The sequence below is a fragment of the Onychomys torridus genome, chromosome 1, assembly GCF_903995425.1.
Source record: "Onychomys torridus chromosome 1, mOncTor1.1, whole genome shotgun sequence".
Taxonomy (NCBI): domain Eukaryota; kingdom Metazoa; phylum Chordata; class Mammalia; order Rodentia; family Cricetidae; genus Onychomys; species Onychomys torridus.
In genome coordinates this window covers 125,683,979-125,702,610 of record NC_050443.1, presented here as the reverse complement: position 1 = coordinate 125,702,610, position 18,632 = coordinate 125,683,979, and the positions used below count along the sequence as shown (strand labels likewise).

At 49.6% G+C, this 18,632-nt stretch overlaps 1 protein-coding gene and 1 non-coding gene across 2 annotated transcripts; both read left to right on the top strand.

The window, feature by feature from the left end:
* The first annotated feature begins 8,070 nt into the window (after positions 1-8,070).
* Cdc42ep2 (CDC42 effector protein 2) lies at positions 8,071-15,081 on the top strand. Its single transcript, XM_036195228.1, has 2 exons — positions 8,071-8,158; positions 13,672-15,081. Exon 2 carries the CDS (start codon positions 13,969-13,971, stop codon positions 14,611-14,613), a length of 645 nt encoding a protein of 214 aa, XP_036051121.1. The 5' UTR covers positions 8,071-8,158; positions 13,672-13,968; the 3' UTR covers positions 14,614-15,081.
* Positions 11,553-11,657, top strand: LOC118576855. Its single transcript, XR_004944055.1, has one exon. It is a non-coding gene; the product is annotated as a U6 spliceosomal RNA (small nuclear RNA).
* Positions 15,082-18,632: the final 3,551 nt, after the last annotated feature.

The window sequence follows — 18,632 nt, the reverse complement described above, 5'->3', positions numbered from 1 at the left end:
TTTGCATTACAGTTACACATTGCTGTTTATCACTGAAGGAAGCCAGGACAGGAACTCAAATAAGCCAGGACCCTGGAAGCAGGAGCTGATGCCGAGGCCGTGGAGGAGTGCTGGTTACTGGCTTGCTCAGCCTTTCTTTCTTCTTATCTTTCTTTCTGTCTTCCTTCCTTCTTTCCTTTCTTTTCTCTTCTTTCTCTTTCTCTCTTTTTCTTTTTATTTATTTTTTTGGTTTTTCGAGACAGGGTTTCTCTGTAGCTTTTGGAGCCTGTCCTGGACTATCTCTGTAGACCAGGCTGGCCTCGAACTCACAGAGATCCACCAGGCTCTGCCTCCCGAGTGCTAGAATTACAGGTGTGCGCCACCACCGCCCGGCCCACAGCAACTCTTATAAAGGAAAATATTTAATTGGGGCTGGCCTACAGTTTTAGAGGCTTAGTCCATTATCATCATGGTGGAAAGTATATCAGCATGCAGGCAGACATGGGACTGGAGAAGGAGCTGAGAGTTCCACATCTGGATCTGCAGGCAACAGGAAGAGACTGAAACACACTTCCTCTAACAAGGCCATGCCTCCTCACAGTGCCACTCCCTATGGGCCTATGGGGACCGTTTGTATTCACACTACCACAGTGGCATACCTCTGTGAGACCTTGTTGTCCTTCCCAATTCACTTGGCCACTGTTATGACTATCTCTAGCCTTCAGTTCCTCAGCAATGAGCCTTTCCTTCTCAGTGGCAAGTGACAGAAATCATACCAAAACCCCAAGCAAGAACTGGAATGAGTTAGCTGATGTAATGGAAAATGCTTTGGGTGTGGCTGGGACCAGGAGCACATGCAATGTTATAGATTCATTTTCTTGGCTCAAGGGGAGGGTGGGGCAGGTTCTAAGTAATCCAGGCTGATCTTGAACTCCAGATCCTCCTGCTTCCACTCCCTGAGGATTGGAATTATAAGTGTACCCAACACAGGCAGTGCCCCTGCTTCCCCCACGTTGTTGCTCTTACTCTCAGGCTCTTCTCTTAGGGGAGCAGAGCTGGCCACCAGCATCCCTACTCTTGTTTGGAACCCTCACAGGCCCAGGAAGTTCCCAAGCTTGTGTTTACTGTTAACACCATTTCCGCCCCTAACTATTGCTATGGCTCAGACTGGCCAAGTACCAGCCTCAAGCCTACGTTTAGAGTTTGAAGTGTGGAGTCAATGCCCCTGGAGACTGCAAAGTTGGGGAGCAGCCTCCAGAACAAGTGACAGGTCCTGTGCACTGTAAAGAGCCCATCACTTACCCTATTTTGCTCTCTGTCGCTCTGCTTAAACCATTCGGGGAGGAAAGGGTTTATCTCAGCTTACACTTCCGGGTCACCTCTATTGCTGAGGGAAGGCAGGGAAGGAACTCAAGAAGCCACAGAGGAATACAACCAGCTAGCTTTTCCATACAGCCCAGTCCCACCTGCTGAGGGCAACCCAAGCAATAGTCACAACAGTCTCTGGCAGACATGGTTACAGGCCAGGCTGATCTGAGCGATTCCTGCATTGATATTCCCTCTTACAGGAATTCTAGGTTGCATGAAGTTGACCAAAAACAAACAAACAAACAAATAAAACAATAGCAAAAAACCAAATAGCCAGTATGCCCTCTTCCTGTCCCCTTCTGTGCCTTGCTCTGTTGTATACCTCATCTCACACTCATTGAATGTATGTGCTAAGTCCTCCTGCCCAGTCTCCCCAGGCTTCCTTCTGGTCCTCATAGAATGCCCTCCTTTTCTCTGCCTAGCAAACTCCAGCTCATCCATTAATGTCTGCTCACCTGTTCCCCTTTCCTTAAAGCCCTGCTAACCCTCTTCTTTGTGTCTCTACCCTGGCAGCAAATCCATTTCTGGCTTTTCTTCTGGAGCTTGATGCTGTCTTGAGGACCTTGGGACACCACATCCATGCTGCTTTAGGATTGCTGTTCTTTCACCTTGGGTTATTTGTTGCAGAGGTTCGCCCAGCTTGTCCACTGTGTCTTCCCTAGTCCAGTAGGTCCCCAGGTAAAGATACATGAAGAAATAGCTTTTCGGGCTGGACATGGTGGCTCATACCTTTATCAGCACTCTGGAGGCAGAGGCAAGCAGATCCCTGTGAGTTTGAGACCAGAGCCCGGTCTACGTAGAGAGTTGCAGGACAGCCAGGGCTATGTAGAGAGACTCTGTCTCGAAATACAAACAAACAAACAAAAAGTCTTTTTAGGAGGGTATGTTGGCACACACCTGCACTCCCACACCACTCAGAGACAGAGAAGGGAGGTTTCAGAATTTGAGAGCAGGCTGAGATGGGAAATGCTTTTCATGATAATGACTAGGGACCTAGGAAGTCCTAGGCATAGGAAGTGCTGAAGGCAGGCTCTGCTCATTCTGTAATTTGGGGCCAGGATACTCCCAAAGGCTTCTGGGAGGAAGTGCCTGGGCTTGTCCCTGCTAGGACAGGACTGTCACCACTCTGGAAAACCCCGTGGCACTGGGCTAGAGGCCAAAGGAAAGGAAAAGTCCCCCTACCACCCAATTCCCAAGGAGGGCTCCAGAGCAGAGGCCACCATCTGGGGTGACTCCGTGGATGACTGCTCATCTGGAACCCCAGCCTTGAATGGTCAGGTTCTCCAAAAGGGGGTGAAAAGGGAGGAGGGGAGGGCAGGGCTTGGCAAGAGTCCTGGGGAGGAAGGAAACACAAAACAATCAAGGAAAAGAATCCAGCCAAGGCCTGGGGTGGGCTCAGGTCACAGGAACTGCAGGCCATGCTGAGCTGGGACTCAAGGCTTCCCAGGGCTGGACAGAGCTCCTTCACCCCTCCCAGATGCCCTGTGACCTAGGAAGGGAGCTCACATACCTCGTGAGACCTCCATCATCCCTTCCCAGTGCCTTCTCTCGATGCCCCCAAGATGATCTCTGTCATCCTACCTCTCAGGGCCCTGTATTCCCAAGGGGTGCAGCCCCGTGGAGAGGAGAGAGACTCCCTGTTGGTCTCTTCTTTCTGACCAGCCTTGGGGGATGGGGGACTTCCGGCAGTATTTTCCAGGGCCCATTAGGTCAGGGCCTAAGATGAGGGCAGTTTCCAGGAAGAAGTGGCAGGAAGGGAAGGAAGGATTGAGTCAGTCTCTGTGTGGTCATCTCTGTGGGGGAGGAAGCTGGAGGGCTGGACCTAATGGGCCCATCCCAGGTCAGGGAAGTGTGAGCTAAGACGAAAGCTTGAACCCCCTCTTCTAGTGTACCCATCACAGCCTGAAGAGCCTTTCTATGTGCCTTCTGGGTCCTGCCTCTCAGCCACCACAGTGCCCAAGAACCATTCCAATGGACACATTCCATATCCCAGTTGGTGTGTCCAGCATGAACACAGGGTCTGGACTGGGAGCTGTAGACACTTACCTGAGTGTCTCTGACAGAAGTGTAAGCCACCTAGGCTGTCCCCAAAGACTTAGGCTACTCCAGCCTCCACCGCTTCACACACCTAGGTCTTTACATGTAGCCTAAGGAGTTGTGTAAAAAGCCAGTTTAGTAACTGAAATCTTTTTACTTATTTATTATTTACTTTTGTTTTGAGACAAGGCAGCTATCACTATGTAGACCTGGTTTGTCTGGAACTCAATATGTGGCCCAGGTTAGTCTCGAAATTAGGGCAATCCTCCTGTCTCAACCTTTTGAGTACTTGACTACAGGCACATACCACAGTGCCCAACTAGAAATTCCATTCTATAAATGGTTAACTGTGAGACTCCAAACGGTAACGCCAGGTATGTACACACAATCTCACCCACTGGGAGTCTCCTTGGGGGCCCTGTGTCTCTAGTCTGTTCATAAATGCAGGAACAGCTAAGCTGTCCTGCTCAAGCCCTTGCACAGGCAGAACCCAGGGCCAGGACATCCTGGGTGCAGACCAGGTCATTGTCTCGCTCAATAACAGCAAGAGCCAAGGAGCACCATGACTGCCTGTGCTGAATGATTTCCCACCCAGGGCTGCTGAAAACCATTCCTAGAGCCCAGGAGGCAGCTTCAGTCGGCTCTGCTGTAATCCACACCCCTGCAGTCCCGCCCCCACCCTCTTCCCCCTACAGAGACTGCACCAAAGAGCCCTGGGCTGCTTGCTGGCTGTGCCTCGCTGTGGAGAAGCAGCGCTTATGATTCCTCCAAACCTCTGTTACTTTCTGCTTTGTTGCCAGCTCTTGTCCTGGAGGCCGGAACATCTGAGAACATCTGGATGCCAGCTGGCATCTGGTGAGGGTCCTCATACTGTTTCATCCTCTGGCAGGAGGCAGAAGGGAGAGTGAGTGGGTGGGTGGGGGGAGAGGGAGAAAGAAAGTGGGCTTGCATCCTCCAACCCTTCCATAGTTGGCAGCAAACCTTTTTGTGGGCTTAGAGCCCTCTGACCTAAACAGCTCTCAGCAGGCCCCACCTCCCAACACCGTTGCTGTGGGAAGTAAATTTCCAACATATGCCTTGCAGGGGACATAGTCAAAGTACAGCTCCGAACCAAATGACAGTATGGTCCAGGTTCCTTTCCAGGACTGTCCCCAGTTTTCCTCTAAGCCATTCAGGCCAATCCTGACCTGTCTTGGGTCACTAAGCAAGGGGTACAGTCACCACCTGAAGACTAACTCCTGTCAAGTATGATGGCACACACCTTCAATGCCGGCACTAGAGAGGCAGAGGCAGGTGGATCTCTGTGAGTTTGAGGCCAGCCTGGTCTATGTAGAACGTTCCAAGCCAGTCAAGAAACTGTCTCAAAAAATAAAAACAAGGGTTGGGGATTTAGCTCAGTTGTAGAGCGCTTGCCTAGCAAGCACAAGGCCCTGGGTTCGGTCCTCAGCTCTGAAAAAATAAAATAAAAACAAAACAAAAAACAGCAACAACAACAACAAAAATCTAAAACTTCCTTTTCATTTATTTCCAAATGACAACTGAAACAAATTAGCACAAGCTTGGTGGCTTAGAAGGATACAAAGTGGGCTGGAAGACAGCTCCATGGTTAAAGTGCACGCTGCTGGTGTCATCCAGGCATGGTTCCCGGAGCCCATGTCAAGCAGTTTATAAGCACCTATATATAACCAGTCTTTCTGGGTGCCTCGAAGGCCATCTGCACACATCCCCACTGAGAGGCAGACACATACACATTTAAAACAATGATAGCACACAAATTCATCACCATGTTGTATAGGTTAGAAGTCTCATGAAGTTAGTCAGGGTGTTAGCACAGATGTTCCTGAAGTTCCAGGGGAGAGTCTGCTCCTCCTTATCTTCTCCAGCTAATGGAGCATTCAGAGTTCCTTGGCTTGTGGGCCCTCCTTTCACCTCTAAGAATAACCCCACAGTATCTTTCTGGCTTGCCCTTTCCATCTCTTCAGTTAAAAAATATTTGTTTATGTGTATAGCAGTCAGAAGAAAACCTGTGGGAATGGGTTCTCTCCTCTACCACAAGAGTTCTGGAGCTCACACCTCGGTCATCAGGCTTGGGGACAATGTATTTGGTTCATAGAGTGCATGTGTGACACCCTGGGTTCTGTCCTCAGTGCTGAATAAACAGGGTAGATGGTTCAAGTCTGTGACCCCAGCACTCAGAAGGTGAGGCAGGAGGATCAGAAGCTGGACCATTTCATTATTACCCCACCCCTTTTTGTTGTTTTTGACACAGGGTCTCACTTTATAGCCCAGGCTGGCCTGTAGTTCACTGTAGCCCAGGCTGGCCTCAGACTTGGAGCAATTACTCTGCCTCTGTGTTTTCAGCTCTCTAGCACTGGGATGACAGGCATGTGCTGCCAGGCTAGTTTATAGGCTTCTTCCATTCTTTTGTCTTTTCTATTTTTAAGGGCCCCTGTAATCAAACTTGACCCATTCAGGTGGTTGAGGACATTCTGTCTTAAAAAATAAATTACACTGATTTTTGTGGAGGTAGGGGGCATGCGTGTGTACCATGGTTCTCTCCTTCTTTCACCATGAAAGCCCCAGAAATCAAACTCAGGTTGTGAGGCATGACAAGAGCCCCCTTAGCTACTGAGTCCTCACTCATAATGACCTTCCTTTACTTTTGGACCTATTTGTTGGAGGAGAATAATCTTGAAGTCCTCCTGCCTCCACCTTCTGAGTGCTGGGGTCACAGACTTGCACCATCCACCCTTTTATTCAGAGCTGAGGACAGAGCCCAGGGTTCCCACATGCTATTTAAGCACTCTGGGAACGGAAGTATATGCCTAGCCCAGGATAATCTCTGTTTTAAAGTCACCTGAGCAGGGCATGGTGGTTTACATTTATAGTCCCAGCTCTTTGGGAAGTTGAGGAAGGACTGCTTGAGCCCAGGAGTTCTGCTTATCATAATTCCCTGGGTAACTGGAATCTTCCCTTCCCATATAACAAGCGAGCATAGGTTCCAGAGGTTAAAATGCCACCATACCTGGTTCAATGTAATTTTATTGTTGTTGCTGGGTTTCTGTTTGTTTTGTTTCAATTTTTTTGTTCATTTGTTTTGAGACAGGGTCTGTCTACATAGCCTTGACTGGCCTGGAACTCACTATGTTGATCAGGTTGGTCCTAAACTCACAGAAATTGACCTACCTCTGCCTTCAATGTAATTTTTTTGTTTGTTTTCTGTTTTTTTTTTTTTTTTTTTCCAGACAGGGTTTCTTTGTGTAGCTTTGACTGTCCTGGAACTCGCTCTGTAGACCAGGCTGGCCTCGAACTCACAGAGATCCGCCTGCCTCTGCCTCCCAAGTGCTGGGATTAAAGGCGTGAGCCACCACCGCCCGGCCAATGTAATTTTTTATTTTTTATTTTTGTTTTTTTGAGACAGGGTTTCTCTGCAGCTTTGGAGCCTGTCCTAGACTAGCTCTGTAGACCATGCTGGCCTTGAATTTACAAAGATCCACCTGCCTCTGCCTCCCGAGTGCTGGGATTACAGGTGTGCACTACCACTGCCCGGTGTGATTTTTTTTTTTTTAAAGAAATAAAGAATGTCCTCTGCGTGTGTGTGTGTGTGTGTGTGTGTGTGTGTGTGTGTGTGTGTGTACACGTACACACGTGCGCATACATGCATGTGTGACTGGGTATTAAACAAAGAGACTAACATACAGGGAAACTCACCGAGCTCCTCAGAGCTATATTTCCTTGCCCAGAACATGGACATCTGTAGGGACACATGACTCAGTCCTTCCCACTCTCTCCTCCCTCCAGGGCTTGGCTGACACATACCCTCACCCCAGCATCCTTCCCTCCTATACACACCCCTTTCTACATTCGCTACCTGGAAGCCAAGCATTCTGGCTCCTCTCCTCCAGAATTGCCCTCTCTTCTTTTGCCTCACTCCTCTGAGCTCTTATCCACCTGGAAGGGTATCATCCTGTGCCTGGGACCTTGAATTTCTTGAATCTCAACCCCTCAGCTTCGCTAACAACAAGCAGACACTCAACGAAGTTACTCCACTTATAAATCGGAGCGATGACAGGCTTCCCTCGGTTTATCTCAGCAACCTGAGTACCTGCCCTTCAATAATTGTTTCTGATACTGTGTGACTGTATGAATGAACGAATCTCTGTAGGAGTCCAAACCCACCTCGGAAACCACCCAGCAGGACAGCAAATAGGCATGTCCAGTCTCTGTTTTTCTCGGTTTGTCTCTGTTTCTGTTTTTCTCTGCACCGCCCCCCACGAATCTTTCTCTCTCCCTTTCTGTCACTCTCTCTCCTAGGTTAGGTCAAATTCTTCAAAGCACTCCTAAGTTTGTAAGGCGCCTGCAAAGCCCAATTCTTTCGGTCCCAGTCCTTTTGGCAAGGAAACCCATCCAAGGACACTCAGAGATTTCTCAAGAATTCGCTCTTCCGGTCTTTGCTGGCCCAGTGCTTCTAGCCTAACGTTTTGACTCCAACATGCACAGCTGGCGTCCTCGGATCCACCACTGTACCAGTGTCCAGAGCTGCTGGAGGCTGGGGCTCTGGAATCTCGCAGTGAGTCTCCGCCGAAGAGAGAACCTGGGCGGTGCCGCGGTGGGCGGGGATGTGTGGGAGGGGGCTGGAGAGGAGCGGCCCGGGATTGGCTCCGAGGTCCGGGGGCGGGGCTTAGGGCCTGAGGTCCGCGCTGTAAGTTCCCAGGCCCTCCCCGGTGCTCAATCCCAGCCGCGCAGCTCTGCGGCTTTGCCCGCGCTCCTCAAGGTGAGTTTGGGTTCGGGTTTTTCAGGCCTCTAGTGGCTCCTTGGAGAGTCCCATCCAGGGTGGTGTGCTCGGTCCCGCCCCAGATCAGGCCCTTACCAGGCGCCTGGGTCCCCGCCCCCTACCCATGACCTCCCAGAGCTCGCAGGGCTCTGCGCTGTCAGTCTCGCAGCTCCTGGCTGTAGGCAGTGCTCAATGCTGGAGCCTTGGAACCAGGGAGCATCCTCTCCTCGGCCGGTGTCCCCGCCTGGGATGGAGGCCGTATTTTTAGCGGATGGTGAGGTGTCCTCCTATCTTTAGCTGCAATGTTACTGAAACTGATCTGGGCCGCGCTGGGCAGCGCTTGGCTGGGGAACTGGAGGGGTCGGCGCGGGAACGATACCCAGGGCTGAGCAGCCGGACTCGCGGGAAGGCGGGGGCCTGCACGTCCGAAACCTGGCGGTGTGCCAAGCAGACACTGGGACCTCGCCCAGGCGGAGAAGCTCAGGCAAGGCCCCTCCCAGAGCTCAGGGACCCGGACAAGGTCCCTAATCGTCGTAATTCTACCCTCACCGTGGTCTGATTGTGCGACCCAGAGAAAAGGACCCTATGAGTGATACACCTCGGATACTGGAGCGCGCAGCTCCTCGGTGGGCGTCAGCCTATTGCCGGTGTGCTTGGTGGGACCCTAGAACGCTGGGTGATAGCGGGGGGCGCGCGCGCCACCTAGCGACCATGGATCTTAGCGCTTCTCTGCACTGGGACCCAGGGAGACCGCTGCAGGAGATGCAGATTCTGAGGGCGCTGTCAGGGCTGGCAAGAGGAGACCCACGCCTGGGGGCTGAGCAGGGTTCGGTTTTTGTTCTTGTTGCAACCAGGGAGGGCCGAAGGGTTTGAGAAAGACCCTGCAGGTATTTGCTAAATATCCTTTGATAGTGACTGTGGATTCATCTATTTATGCAGAGCCTCTAGTTTCCAATATAGCAATGGGTCAGCCCATTTTAAAGATGGAGAAAGTGAGTCCCGTCTCAGAGAGGAAAGATGCATTGCCCAAGGTCACAGAGTCCCAGGTGGAACTGATTTCTTTTTGGGCTGCTAAGATGTCTTAGCAGAAGTCGCTTGCTGAGCAAGCTTGGAGATGAGTTCCATCCCCAAACATGTAAAGATGGAAGGAAAGAACCGACTCCACAAAGCTGTCCTCTGACCTCCACACACATTCCATAGTACATACGAGCTTGTGTGCAAGCTTGCATGCACATGTGCTGACACACACAAATCATGCATATACTCACACAATAACAATAAATAAAACTTGTAAATGTTTTGTTTGTTTGGTTTTTAGAGGCAGGAAGATTGCTAGTTCCACTGGCCTGGTCTACAGAGTAAGTACCAGGACAGTCAGGACAACCAGTTACATGGAGAAATCCTGTCCGAAAAACCAGGAAACAGAAAACAAACAAAAAACCTTTTTAGTAAGCATTTAAGAGATGGGGCAAAAGTCACACCCCTTTTTTCCCTGTTGGCTTGAGACTTGAATGTTTGACAGGGTCTAGCCCTGGCTGTCCTAGAACTCACTATACAAACCAAACTGGCCTCTGCCTCTGCCTCCCAAGTGCTAGGATTAAAGACATTCATCATCATGCCCAGCCAGGTGGCACACTTTTAATTCAAACACTTGGGAGGTGGAAGCAGGCAGATCTCTATGAGTTTGAAGCCAGCCTGGTCTACATAGTGAGACCCTGTGACGAGGAGGAGGAGGAGGAGGAGGAGGAGGAGGAGGAGGAGGAGGAGAAGAAGAAGAAAACATTAGTTTTGAAGTGTGTATGGAGGGAGGGCAAGCTCCATAAACATCCAAAGTGAGCAGGGCTAAATATTCTCCACGAGCAGAAGGGATCTGGCTCCAGGAAGTCATTTTCTCTGAGGGCGGCCTGGGGTTGCTGTCCAGGGCAACCCACAGAGCTGGGATGGCTCCCATCTGCTCCTCCCATTGTCGGAGGAAGCTCCTGGCAGCCTTCCTCTGATCGGAGCTCCTTATAGCTCTGAACACTTCCAAGTTGGGGAAGTGGCAGCCAAGGGAATCTGAGTGCACAAAGGAAGCCTGGAGACTTGCTAACTTCTCCTGCTTCCCATCCGTATCACCACTGGTGTGGTCCATGAAGCCACATGGCCAGCCTTGGTACCAGGGCCTGTCCTTGCTAGCTGGATGACCTTGATAAAATTCCTTACTATCTCTGAGGTTCCGCTCTGGCTATCAAGAACAGTGATGGCACCCACCACAACGTGGCTTAGAGAGTTAATGTGTAAGGAACTCCATGGCAGGCTGGAGCCTCGGGTCCTGTTCTTGCTAGATCTATTTAGGATATCTGGTTGTTATTCCCAGCTTTCTCTTGGGTGGTTGATGCTGGCCCCACCCTTCCCTTTAGCCTCTGTTCCCCTCACATCTGGATTTGGGTGGGTACATCTGGCTCAGAGTGAGACAGCTGTCAGGGACGCCCAATTTGCTGTGGAACCACCCAAGCTGTCTTGGAGCTCTAGTTGATGGAGTGAGGGTGGGGGAGGCCCTGGCCTGGCTCTAGGCAGATCTCACCAATCAGCCCAACTCTCCCTCAGTGGAAAGGGAGCGAGAGTTACTCCAGGTGCTTCACAGACTGGACAGACTAGACATCGTCAGCAGGCCTCGTGTTAGGTGTGTTGGTCACAGGATAAATCAGTGACAGGATTCTAAGACTTAGAGTGTGTGTTCTTCCGACAGCTCTAGAATTAGCTGGAATCTACCAGAGTCATTCCTGTTTCCTGTTGGCTGCAGGCGCTCTGGAGACTAGAGATGTCAGTCTCCATGGTTCAGCATGACTGGCCTAGGGTGTCCGGCCTTGGGGTGGGGTTTCCTGAGCAAGGGCCTGTGCTGGGATGGGGGCAGTTAGGACTCTGCCCTGCCTGCATCCTGCTGCCTCCTTCCTGCCCTTCCTGATCACCCTTTGCCTACCCAGGATAGAGACTGAGGCAGAGGAGATGGTGGATGCCTCTTTTTGCTCAGGTGTGGGCTGGCCTAGAGGAGGTTTAGTGGAGGAATATTGGCCCCTGTGGCTTCAATCCTGGCCCTGCCCCAGGCTGCGTGTGAGCATGGACATTTTTCTCTGCCATCTGTACTAGATTCTGCATGTGGAGTCAAAGGAGCTTGCAGGGGACTAACCCCCACTGGAGGGTACACCTGCTCCACTTCCGCTTCCGTTTTTGTTAGACCAGCATGACGCTCGTTCACAGTGCATTTTTTTCACCTTAAATTTTTTTCCCTGACTACATAAACACCACATGCTTACTAAGAAACTGATGGATGAAGTGTAACTCAGTTGTTTGGATTTTTATGTATTTGTAGACAGCGCCTCAAAAATGAAAACTGCATTTATATAAAACTGAGTAAGTGTTCACTGTAATAGCACAATACTAAATCAGAAGACTGCAGAGATGGTTAGTGCAGCCCCTGTGCAAGGATGACACTCAAATTTGTGGAGCATCCCACATATATATGGTGATATTTTGTGTATGATTTAACAAATCAAGCTTGCCTGAAGATCAGAGGGCAAAGACAGTCACAAGTTAGCCATAGGGGCCAGGGAGGTGGTGGCGCACACCTTTAATCCCAGCACTGGGGAGGCAGAGGCAGGCAGATCTGAGTTCAAAGCCACCCTGGACTATCCAAGATTGATCCAGTCTAAAAGAGAAAGAGCCAGGCAGTGGTGGCACACACCTTTGATTCCAGCACTGGGAGGTGGAGACAGAAAGTGATATGGCTGGTGGAGAGAGGAATATAAGGTGGGAGGAGACCGGAGCTCAGTCTCTTTCAGGCGAGGAGTTGGCAGAGGTGAGAACTCTAGTGGCTGGCTGCTCTGCTTCTCTCATCTTTAAACATTTACCCTGATATCTGGCTCTGGGTTTTTATTAAGACCAATTAGGATTTGTGCTATATATATATATTTTCTTGTTCTTTAAGACAGGGTTTCTCTGTGTAGCCCTGACTGTCCTGAAATTCTCTCTGTAGACGAGGCTGGCCTTAAGCTCAAAAGAGATCCGCCAGCCTCTGCCTCCCAAGTGCTGGGATTGAACTCTTGTGGCACTACTGCCCTTTTCTTTTTCTTTTTTAATTTTTATTATTTATTTATTTATTTGAGACAGGGTTTCTCTGTGTAGATTTGCACCTTTCCTGGAACTCACTTGGTAGCCCAGGCTGACCTCGAATTCACAGAGATCTGTCTGCCTCTGCCTTCCGAGTGCTGGGATTAAAGGCATGCACCACCACCGCCTGGCAAGATTTCTTATTTTATATGTATAAGTGCATTGCCTATATGTGTTTGTGTGTTTCTTTATGCATGGTACCTGTGGAAGCCAGGAGAGAGTATCAGATCCCGTGGAACTGGAGTTACATATGGTTATGAGCTGCCATGTGAATGCTGGGAACTGAACTTAGGTTCCCTGGAAGAACAGTCAATGCTCTTCACCACTAAGCCATCTCTTCAGTGCCCTCCCCCATATACTTTTTTTTTTTTTTTTTTAAGAATTTGGGCATGGTGGCACTCACCTTTAGTTCCAACACTGAGAAGACAGATACAGACAAATCTCTGATTTCCCAGGCCAGTCAAAGTGAGACTCAGTCCCCCTTAAAAAGGTCTAAATAGGAGCTGAGCGGTTGGTGGCGCACGCCTTTAATCCTAGCATTCGGGAGGCAGAGCCAGGCGGATCTCTGTGAGTTCAAGGTCAGCCTGGTCTCCAAAAAAGAAACCCTGTCTCAGGGAAAAAAAAAAAAAAAAAAGGGGTCTAAATAGGAGAGGAAAAGTCAGCCTGAAATTATACCATCACCAGCATTTAGGCCAATACCCCTTCACACACATGTATATTATACATGTGTACCAATGGGGCAAAGTGTTAGAGATCACCTGCTGGGGACATCTTTCCTTCCAAAGCAGTGACCACACACCACCTTTCTTTCTTTCTTTGGGTTTTTGAGACAGGGTTTCTCTGTGTAGCTTGATGCCTTTCCTGGATCTCACTCTGTAAACCAGGCTGGCCTCAAACTCACAGAGATCCACCTGGCTCTGCCTCCTGAGAGCTGGGATTAAAAGTGGGTGCCACCACCCCCAGGCTGTTTTTCTCCATTTTTTGAGACAGGGCTTTATGTATCTGAGGCTAACTTCACAGTCAGAAATTGGTAGGTAGCCAAGGCTAACCTTGTACTCCTGATCTTGTCTCTCTCTACCTTTCAAGTGCTGAGGATACTGGCTGCACCACCATGCGTGCATTTAAGGAGTGCTGGAACTGAACTGGGGATTCCTGCATGCTAGTCAATCACTATAACTGAGCTACACCCTCAACTTGTGTATTGTTGTGTATTGTTTTGAGGCAGGGCCTCATGTAGCCTAGGCTGGCCTTTAACTCCTGATCCTGTCTGTGTCTCCTGAATGATGGAATTATTGGCATGCACCTCACCTCACAGTTGCTTTGTCTATTGTCTTCCTGCCCCTGATTTATGTGTTCTTTCATTTCAGCTTCTCAACCTTGGACTAAGGAAAGAATCTTGGAACAAGAACAAAACGCATCACTGCTGAGACCTCACCTTTCTGCCTCCAGTTCTCCAAAAGGACTTTCATCCATTTGAGAAGAAAGTGGGGTGTATTCACACATCCTGTCTTCATTGGGCCAACTTTGATCACATCCACCCTCTGATCTTTAGTTCTTGGAAAGTGTAGACATCTGAACACCGCCCTCTGGAGCCAGTGTTTTGGGCTGAGGGTGTTGGGAGGGTACTGAGGACTGAGCAGCCAGGGCTGTGTGCTAAAGTCATCATGTCCACCAAGGTCCCTATTTATCTGAAACGTGGCAGCCGCAAAGGCAAGAAAGAGAAACTTCGGGACCTGCTGTCCTCAGACATGATTAGCCCCCCACTTGGGGACTTCCGTCACACTATTCACATTGGCAGCGGTGGTGGTGATGACATGTTTGGGGACATCTCCTTCCTGCAGGGCAAGTTCCACCTCCTTCCAGGAACAGCAGTGGAGGAGGCTGAGGAGGATGGCAGCTTTGACCTTCCCTTCCAGTTCACTCGTACTGCCACAGTGTGTGGGCGAGAGCTCCCTGATGGGTTGTCACCTCTGCTCAAAAACGCCATCTCCCTTCCTGTCATTGGTGGTCCCCAGGCCCTCACCCTGCCCACAGCCCAGGCTCCGCCTAAGCCCCCTCGCTTGCACCTGGAGTCACCACAGCCTTCTCCAAAGTCCTCCCCACAGGAGGCAGGAAATGTGGACATCTGGAGGATTCCAGAGGCTGGCTCGCCCCACAATGGGATGAGCCCAGAGCCAGAGGCTGAGGAGCCTTTCCTGTCCCATGCCAGCTCCCTGCTGTCTCTGCACGTGGACCTGGGGCCTTCTATCCTGGATGATGTCCTCCAGATCATGGATCAGGACCTGGGCCGTGTGCAGATCCCCACATAGGACCCTTGGCTGACCAGACAGGTCACCCAGGCTGTGGTGATGCCTGGAAACATCTGTGGACATAGCCCTGACCTAGGAGTCAGGATGCCAGGTCCCACCTATGGGTGCTGGCCAGTGACTGTCTTTTGAGCCTTCCTTCCCTCCTCCCAATGGACAGAGTGCATCTTTGCTGTCCTCTCACAGCATCCACAGGGACCCATGCAAAAGTTGCCCCAGACACTCCTGAGCCTCTTAGGTCATCTGGACCCTCACTTCCAATTGTCCCCTCTCCCTCAGGTCCCTTCCAGGGAAGACTCTGATGAAATGGACTCCACCCCCTTCCCATCTGTCTCTGTGTCCTGGTCTGGGAGCATGTCATCCATAACCAGACATGTTAATGCCTTGTGTCCTGTCCCATTCCTTCTTCACATGACCAGGGGATTCTGGTTGCAATAAAACATGCTGCTGCTGGTGGCTGAGTATCCTGTACCCTTGACCCAGGTTTCCTTCCAAAGGTGGGCCAGTCTTTATGAACAGTGGGCTCACATGAGAAAAGCCCAACCCTAGAAGATTCCATAGAGGCTGGGCCTTTCATTTGGGGGGTTGTGCTTAAGTCTGCACCCACAGTGGAAATGAAACAAGAATAATATCAGTGGTTACTTTGACAAAATACCTGATACAAACAGCTTCAGGGAAGGTTTACCTTCCCAGGTCCAGTCCAGTCCATCACAGAGAAGAAATCATGAGTGCAGGAGCTTGAGGCAGCTGCTCACCTTGTGTCCACAGTCAAGAGGCAAAAAGCAATGAATGTGGGTACTCACTTTCTCTTTTATTCAATCTGAGACCCCAGCCCCCTGGATGGTGCCACCAACATTTGGGGTGGGTTTTTCACTGCCACTAACTAGATCTAAAACCTCCTTCACAGACATCTCCAGAGTATTTCCATGATGTTTCTGATCTTATTAAATTGGCCACCAAGATTAACTACCACACAAACCAAGTATTAGTGGTGGATAGTGGACATTGATTTAGCTGTTTGGCAGGGAAGGGCTGGAGAGATGGCTCAGTAGATAAGAATGTTGGCTGTTCTTACAGAGAACCTGGGTTCAGTTCATGTGCTGTGCATCGAATCCAGGACTTCTTGTATGCTAGGCTGGCACTCTATCAATTGATCTACATCTTTGTCCTTCAATTAATGCCATAACATAGTTTTTACATTGCAAAAGATTGAGATGAACTAGTAGAGAATGGACATAAAAATGAACAGAACTTCTGTACTTGGGAGTGGATGTGAAAATAAAACTTTGCATTTTCTAACAAAAAGAAAGATACAATTGGCCCTGTGTACCCATGGGTTCCACATTCATGAGTTTGGCCAACTATGGATACTTTAAAAAAAACTGCAGGGGACTAGAAAGATGGCTCAGAGGTTAAGAGAATTGGCTGCTCTTCCAGAGGGTCAGGGTTCAATTCCCAGATCCTACAGGGCAGCTCACAATCATTTAGAACTTCAGTTCCAGGAGATCTGATGCCCTCTTCTGGCCTCCCCCGGCACCAAGCACACACGTGGACACAGACATACCTGCAAACAGAACATAAAGTTTAAAAATTAAAAAAAAAAAAATTGCACCTGAGGGCTGGAGAGATCTCAGTGGTTAAGAGTATTGCTGCTCTTCCAGAGGACACATATGGAATACATTTACACACACACACCTTTTGTTTGTTTTTTTCAAGACAGGGTTTCTCTGTATAGTTTTGGAGCCTGTCTTGGAATTTGTTCTGTAGACCAGGCTAGCCTTGAACTCACAGAGATCTGGCTGTTTCTGCCACCTGAGTGCTGGGATTAAAGGCATGGGCCACCACTGCCCGACTTGAGACTGTCTCAAAAATCAAAACCAAAACCAAATACAAAGAAAAATTTAAAAAGACAGTGTCCCATAGGGACACTTGACATTGTTGGCTGTACTTTGGGACCTCCTTTGATTATGGTATTTGAGGGGCATAGTACCTAGACAAGATAAAGAGGGAAGGTCCTTACTTCTACCCCCAGCTACCTCAATGTAAGGAGGTACCTAGCCCGATGAGTCTAAAGCCTCAGGTCACCACTCTGACATGGCAGCCCCACATGTGGCTGGTGTATGACACAGGGTTCTGGGAACCCAAGACAATAATGCCCTCTTCCAGGGGCTCCTCTAGACTCAGCTTAGGTCTAGAGGGAGGATGGATGAGTAAGGATGTAAGGAAGGTGCTTTCTTTCTCCCCTCACCCTACTCCCCTTTCCCCCCAACCAGAAGAGAGACTACTCAGCACTGAGGCTGCAGGTGAGAAAGTGTAACAGCTCTTGGCTTCCTGCACTCTGCACCTTCACAGGCTCTGCCAGTGCCTGCAGCTGACATTCCATGGAGCTAGGAGCCAGGTGGAAGCCTTGGGGTCCCATTGAGCCAGGGTGCCCATGGTAGGTCAAAAGAGAGCATTGAATCCTAGAGCTGGAGTTACAGACAGTTCTGAGCCTTTTATGTAGGCTCTGGAGACTTTTGTTGTTGCTATTGTCTTTTAGGTTTTCTGGGTAGCCCTGGATGTCCTGGAACTTGCTCTGTAGACCGGGCTGGTCTTGAACTCACAGAGATCCACCTGCCTCTGCCTCCCGAGTGCTGGGATTAAAGGTGTGCGCCACGACTGCCCACCTGCTTTTGAGTATTTGTATGTGTGTGTGGTGAGCATGTGCAAGCCAGAGATAAACACTAGGTGTCTTTCTCTATTACTCTCCATCTTTGCGTGCGTGCGTGCGTGTGTGTGTCTGTCTGTCTGTCTGTGTGTCTGTGTGTGTGTGTGGGGGTATTTCCTAAGTTTGCCTTCCAGGCTCCTGGCACCTAACTTGGAAGTTTGATGCTGGTGCAGGATAAATGACAGAAACCGCTTCATGACTCTCACCTGCCCCAAATGATTTTAAGGCGAGCACAGTGATGACAAAACATGTACTGATTCTAAAGTGTCACAATAACCGAGCTTGGAGTTGGAGAAACAATGAATGGCAGAGAAACCTGTAGCATGAAATTCTAAATGTCTTTTAATAAAAAATCCGGAGCTGGGATAAAAGCTGAAAGATCAAAGAAGCAGAGCAAGCCACAGCCACCACCTCTTACCTCACCAACTCCTCAATCTGAAAGGGCTTCAGCTGAAAGAGCTTCCTCAGCCTAAAAAGCTTTAGTTCCTGTCTCCTCACGCTTGATATACCTTTCTCCGCCCACCATATTACTTACTTCCTAGTGCTGAGATTTAAGGCGTGTGACTTCCCACACACTGGGATTAAAGCTGTGTGCAACCACTGCCTGGCTCTGTTTCTCTCCTAGATTGACTTGATCTCACGTAGTCCACGGTGGCTTTGAACTCACAGAGATCCAGATGGATTAAAGGTGTGTGCCACCACTGCCTGGTATCTATGTTTAATCTAGTGGCTTGTTCTGTTCTCCGATCTTCAAATTTTATTAAGGTACACAATATATCACCACAGAAACAGACAAGGACCAAGCTCTGAGGACTGGAGCAGAGGTTAAATGGAAGGGGGATGTGCTGACTGGTTTTGTGTGTCAGCCTGACACAAGCTAGAGTCATCAGAGAGGAAGGAGCCTCAGCTGAGGAAATGCCTAATGAGATACAGCTGTAAGGCATTTTCTCAATTGGTGATCACTGGGGGAGGAATCAGCCTATGGTGGGTGGTGCCATCCCTGGGCTGGTAGTCCTGGGTTCTATAAGAAAGCAGGCTGAGAAAGTCATGTAAGCAGCTCCCCTCCATGGCCTCTGCCTCCAGGATCCTGCCCTGTTTGAGTTCCTGTCCTGACCCCTTTGATAATGAACAGCAATATGGAAGTGTAAGCAGAATAAACCCTTTCCTCCCCAACTTGCTCTTTGGTCATGGTGCTTTGTCACAGCAATAGAAACCCTGTTTCTATTTAAAACAATGGAAGAAAGAATTGCAGGTGCAGTTGGACAGGGCTGCAACAGTCAATGGTCCATGAGGGTTGGCAGGCCCAATGTGGACA

What these genes read in the sequence shown, in the direction of transcription:
- Cdc42ep2 (XM_036195228.1), top strand. Translation starts at nt 13,969, where the DNA reads ATGTCCACCAAGGTCCCTATTTATCTGAAACGTGGCAGCCGCAAAGGC.